This window comes from Chenopodium quinoa, unplaced genomic scaffold (assembly GCF_001683475.1).
Source record: "Chenopodium quinoa cultivar QQ74 unplaced genomic scaffold, ASM168347v1, whole genome shotgun sequence".
Taxonomy (NCBI): Eukaryota; Viridiplantae; Streptophyta; class Magnoliopsida; order Caryophyllales; family Amaranthaceae; genus Chenopodium; species Chenopodium quinoa.
Window position 1 is genome coordinate 974,728 of NW_018744298.1, and position 5,903 is coordinate 980,630.

The 5,903-nt window shown below is 41.8% G+C and overlaps 1 protein-coding gene across 1 annotated transcript; it reads left to right on the forward strand.

The window, feature by feature from the left end:
• Positions 1-2,456: 2,456 nt before the first annotated feature.
• LOC110695429 lies at positions 2,457-5,499 on the forward strand (the record flags this gene model as incomplete). Its single annotated transcript, XM_021872661.1, has 6 exons — positions 2,457-2,892; positions 3,010-3,247; positions 3,518-4,045; positions 4,134-4,353; positions 5,036-5,097; positions 5,190-5,499. Coding segments are annotated over exons 1-6 (1,794 nt in total), but the record flags the coding sequence as incomplete, so codon positions are not given.
• Between the last annotated feature and the right edge of the window lie 404 nt (positions 5,500-5,903).

The following is a 5,903-nucleotide window of genomic DNA, read 5'->3' on the forward strand; positions in this document are numbered from 1 at the left end:
GTTTTTAAAAAAAAAAGGAAGAATTGGAAGCGGTTTAGGTTGAACCGCTTCCAAAAACCAATTTGAAGCGGTTTAGGCTGAACCGCTTCCCTTTTTCAAAAAAAAAAAAAAACCCGGCTTTACTTCCATTTTTCCCCTCCATTTCAACGTATTCCTTGCTCTGAATTCCCCTCCATTTCTTCGCTTCCACCATTGCTTCCCTTCAACTTCCACTCTCACACACCTACACTCCACCATAACCACCATATATAACCACCGTCACTTAACCCCACCACAACAACTAGCAACAACCTGCCAAAAGCCGTTGCACCCACCACCATTGGCGTTGTTGGACTCCACACCCTGCACTGTCGCCGCCTCCACCCGCCGCGACAACCACCACCACAGCAAGCATTTCCTTTGTGGACGCTTTGCTGCTGCTGTTGCTTATTGACGCTGCTAGCCACCACACTCGGCCTCACCACGACCCTTGCTGCTGCGACGTTGCTTGAGGACCCTGCTGCCCTTCTCACCTTCACACCGAAACACCACCACCACAGACATTCCTTCTCTTTGTCCCTCACAAATTAGGGTGAGTTCATGCTTACTTAATCTTACTACCTTATTTACATGTTCTTAACAATTTCCCAAATTTTAGGGTTTCAATATTAGTTAATCATATTTTATGTTAATTATTTTAATAATTATTCGTATACAAAATGTTAATTCTTACCTTAATTGTATAATGTTATAAGTTGTTTGAATTTGAGTAGCTAAAAAGTGATGAATTATTGAATATGGATTGTAAGTGAGCTTAGTTTGCTTGTAGGTAGTCCAATTAGCATTGTATGAATGAATTAACTTGTGTTTTGTTAAATGTCAAACAAATTGAAATTTTTGAATGCTTGCATCATCATTTGCCTAGATACCCGTTCAAGTCTTTCTCATTAGGAGGAAGACTTGAATAGTCCCCGGTTGGGACTGTTCTTGGACGTTTAATCTCACTTAGGTAGTGAATGTATGTCTCTTTTTCGATTTTAAGGAATATCTCGGCCTAGCATTTCGTCTCCATGTTCTCTGGGTGCATATGTAGGTAATTATTTACCTACATTGTGTACTTGGAGAACTAGGGCGAAATGCTGCCGGATTTTCCTGAAAATTGGAAAGTTGACATACATTCACTAGTGAGATTAGACGTTCAAGGATGGGTTAGGTTGGAGTGATAAGGACCTTTTTGGGAGCATTCATTTTTACACTATATGCATTAACGATATAAATACAAACAATGTACTTTGATTATATGTTGCAATTTTACATTATTTAATATGTGTTGGTTTGCGTAAAGGCAATTGAAAACGTTGATGGATCGCGGTTGGATGTATGGTAGACGTGATACGTTGGATTTCTTTAATGGGGTCCAAGAGTTTTGCGAGAGTGCTTCACAATATCAGATCAAAACGGGTGTGAATGACCTTTATTGTCCTTGTGTCAACTGTAATAATGTGACAATGGTCGACAGTGTTGATACAATAAGGGATCATGTGGTATGTCATGGGTTTAGGCCTCAATATCATGTGTGGGTTTGGCACGGTGAACAGGGATCGTATAGGGTGAATGTTGTTGGGAATGATACTCACGATAACAAAGCCGAGATTCGTGCGGAAGATGATTATGGTAGTGATGGTGGTGGAGATGGAGATGAGGATGGGGATGAGATCGAGGACGGTGGTGGTGATCACTTGGATGAGATGATGCATAATGTTGAAGGTGAATTTGGTGACCGATGTGATGTATTTGAGTCGTTATCAGAGGCTGCCAAAAAGCCTTTGTATCCCGGGTCGAAAAAAATACACCAAACTATCAGCCGTGCTAACACTTTTTAACATTAAGTCAAAGTATAATTGGAGCGACACTAGTTTTACTTCTTTGTTGACTGTGTTATGTGACATGTTGCCTGATGAGAATGAACTTCCTAAGTCGTACTATTATGCAAAGAAACTCATGTGTCCATTTGGTTTGGAGTATAAGAAGATACATGCATGTCCTAATGACTGTGTTCTTTATCGAAATGAATATGAAGAGTTGGAGGAATGTCCACGTTGTGGTCAGTCGCGTTACAAGCGAAAGAACTGCAACGCTGGTATGAAGGGAATTCCTGCCAAAGTGTTATGGTATCTTCCCATCATTCCAAGGTTCAAGCGTCTATTTTCAATACCAAGAGATGCTAAGAACATGAGATGGCATGCAGAGGGAAGAAAGAAAAACGGTTTGCTGAAGCATCCGGCTGACTCTCCGGCTTGGAAGAACATCGATATGAAGTTCAGGCATTTGGTGATGAAGTGAGAAATTTGAGGCTTGGGTTGTGCACCGATGGTATGAATCCATTTGGCACTCTGAGTACCCAACATAGCACATGGCCGGTACTTTTAGTGATCTACAACTTGCCTCCGTGGTTGTGTATGAAACGAAAATACGTAATGCTGTCTCTTTTAATAACTGGTCCAAGGCAACCTGGACACGACATTGATGTTTTCCTTAAGCCCCTTGTTGATGATTTGAGAAAGATGTGGGACGAAGGAGTTTCTGTTTATGATGCCCATAAGAACGAGATGTTCCTAATGCGTGCAGCCCTGATGTGGACCATTAATGATTTTCCCGCATATGGCAACCTGTCCGGGTATAAGAACAAAGGGCATAAAGCATGTCCTGTTTGTATCGATGACACACCAAACGTGTACCTTGAACACTACGGCAAAGATGTGTACGTGAGGACCCGACGATTTCTTCGGCGCGATCACCCATATCGTAGGCAGAAAAAGGCCTTCAATGGGAAAGTTGAAGAAGGGGTTGCACCTAGGCCAATGAGTGGACATGAGGTGTATGGTCGAGTGAAGGGTATACCAACTGTTTTTGGTAAAACATCGAAACCTTTAGACCCATATGCCTTATTTAAAAAGGAATCGATCTTTTGGAAGCTTGAGTACTGGAAAGAACATGATATTAGACATTGTCTCGATGTGATGCATATAGAGAAGAATGTTTGTGATGCAGTTGTTGGGACAATAATGGGTATTCATGGCAAGACAAAGGATGGGAAGAGCGCCCGATTAGATTTGGAAGCGTGGGGTGTTCGTCCGGAATTGTGGGTGCAGCCAAAGGAAGGGAAGGCAATGGTAATGGAAAAGGTAAGGGAAGATGGTGGCAATAAACGTAAGGGGGAGCGTAAAGGAAAGGGCATCGGTGTATCAAAGAAGAAAGATGAAAAGGTGTATTTACCTCCAGCTTGCTACACATTGTCAAAGGACGAAAAATGGAAGTTCTGTGCTTGTTTGTATGACATTAAGGTTCCCTCTGGTTTCTCGTCAAACATGAAAAGATTCGTTTCCTTGAATGGGGAATTGAAGTTGACTAGTATGAAATCTCATGATTGTCACATGATGATGCAAGTATTCCTACCGATTGCCATTCGTGGTATTTTACCAAAGCACGTGAGAGAAGCTATTACGAGCCTTTGTTCGTTTTTCAACACTATATGCAGCAAAGTGCTCGATCCTTTTACACTTGATGCTCTCCAGGCGAATGTAGTTGTAACATTGTGCAAATTTGAGATGTATTTTCCACCATCATTTTTTGACATCATGGTGCATTTGGTCCTTCATTTGGTTCGTGAGATCAAGATGTGCGGTCCAGTCTTTATGAGGTGGTGCTATCCTTTTGAAAGACACATGGGTACATTACAACATAAAGTCAGGAATCCAGCCCATCCAGAAGGTAGTATGATTCAAGGGATTGTGGCGGAGGAGATTGGTAATTTCGTGGCGGAGTATGTTGCCGTTGCCGAACCAATTGGGCTTCCCACTTCCCGACATGAAGGGAGACTTGATGGTCATGGCACACTCGGGTCGAAACGGATCTCACCTACTCATGATCAGTTCTTGCAAGCTCACTTATTTGTGCTTCATCATGTTGCGGAGGTTCACCCATATTTAGAAGAGCACATGGATAGTTTGCGTGCGGAATTTCCATCAAAAGGGGAAAGGGGACTAATGCAGTTGCATAATAAGATGTTTGTGACATGGTTCCATGATCGAGTCAATCGTCAATTGGATGAGAGTGTCTCTGATACTATAAAGTGGCTAGCTTATGGTCCAAAGGAAGATGTTTATTCTTTTTGAGGGATATGACATTAATGGGTATACATTCTGGACTGAGCATCGTGATCAGAAATCCTCATCGACTCAAAATAGTGGTGTCACGCTTGTGGCTTCATCAACAGAGTTTGCCAGTGCGAAGGATACATCACCGGTTGACGCACAATTATCATACTACGGACGAATTCAGGAAATATGGGAACTAGATTATCGTGAGTTCAAGGTAGGTCTATTTAAATGTAAAGGGTCGATAATATTAGGCGCAACATCAGACACAATGACTTCACTCTTGTAGACCTTGGCCACCTGCGGGATAGTTTGGAAACCATTCATCCTTGCATCTCAAGCTAAGCAAGTGTTCTATGTCACCGACCCAGCCGATCCTAAATGGTCCATCGTCCTTGCTAGCAAGAGAAGAATCTTAGGGGTTGGAGATGTCGAAGACGAGGACGAATATGATGCGTTTGATGATTCGCCCCCTTTCACTGCCCTAGATTTGACGTATCAAATGATGTAGACAAGGATGCAAATTATATTCGAGCAGACCACAATGAGGGAATACTCGAATGAGGTACATTTGTTTTTTGCATCGTAATGTCAATCTTCTTTTTTGCCGTTTTGTACATATTTTTCTACCTACGTTCTTGTATTAGCATGAAATCATTACCTTTATCGCATTTTCAACTAGTAAACATGTTTTGTATACCTAATGTGAGTTGGTAGAAGGATTAGATGTGAACTAGGAATGAAATTAACGAAGTTGGGAAAGGTAGAAGCCCTTTTTTGCCATTTTGTACATATTTTGTTCACTTCGTTGTTGTATTAGCATGGAATCATTTCATTTATCGCATTTTCATATTTTAAACACTTATTAGTATACCTAATGTGAGTTGTTACAAGGATAGTTGTGTGATAGGTATGAAAATAATGAAGTTAGGAATGGTAGAAGCTCAGTTTTTGCCATTCTGTACATATTTTGTTCAATTCGTTCTTGTATTAGCATTTTCAGCTTGTAAACATGTTTTGTGTACTAATTATTTGTGTTGCTTGTGGTGGTAGGTGTGTACATAAAATGGGTCGTGATGAAGACATTCACCACGCAGAGGTTATGGATGATGAAGACCATGGTAGTTCTCAATCTGGTGACGAGTTGTATGATGTGAATAAGGAGCAAGATTTGGGCGAACCAGAAGACCAAGCTCATGATGAGTTGCGGCGCAGGTTTGACGCTTATGAGATGTCAGCTGAATGTGCCCCCCCTATTGTGGATGATATTGTATCCGAGTTTGTACAAGATTCAAACGGCCGAATGGAGAAGCAACGTCAACTGAAAACCAGCAGTACACAAAAGGCATCGGGAAAGAGAAAGGTTAGGGTCCAACAAAAGCATTTAAGCAATGGCGCAGCAAATATTCCACACAAATTGGCATCCTAACTCGTAAAATACCGATCACACTTGACTGGGCAGAGATTCCAAAAGGGTTGCTTCAAATGTTTTGGGATGATACAATGGTAAGTGTTTATTATTTCAGTTTTGTTCATGAAAATTCGAGTCAAAATGTATGCATTCGTGCGTAAAAACCAAACTTCGAGCCTAAAAACAAAAATTCGTGCCTTAAAACCAAACTCCGAGTTCAAAACACAAAAAATCGTGCCTAAAAACCAAACCTCGAGCCTGCCTCGTTGTTGGTGAAGCATGACAGGCATGGCTGGGCTGCCTGCCTGGCTGGCGGGTGCCCTACCTGGCTGGGCTGCCTGCCTGGCTGGGCAGGT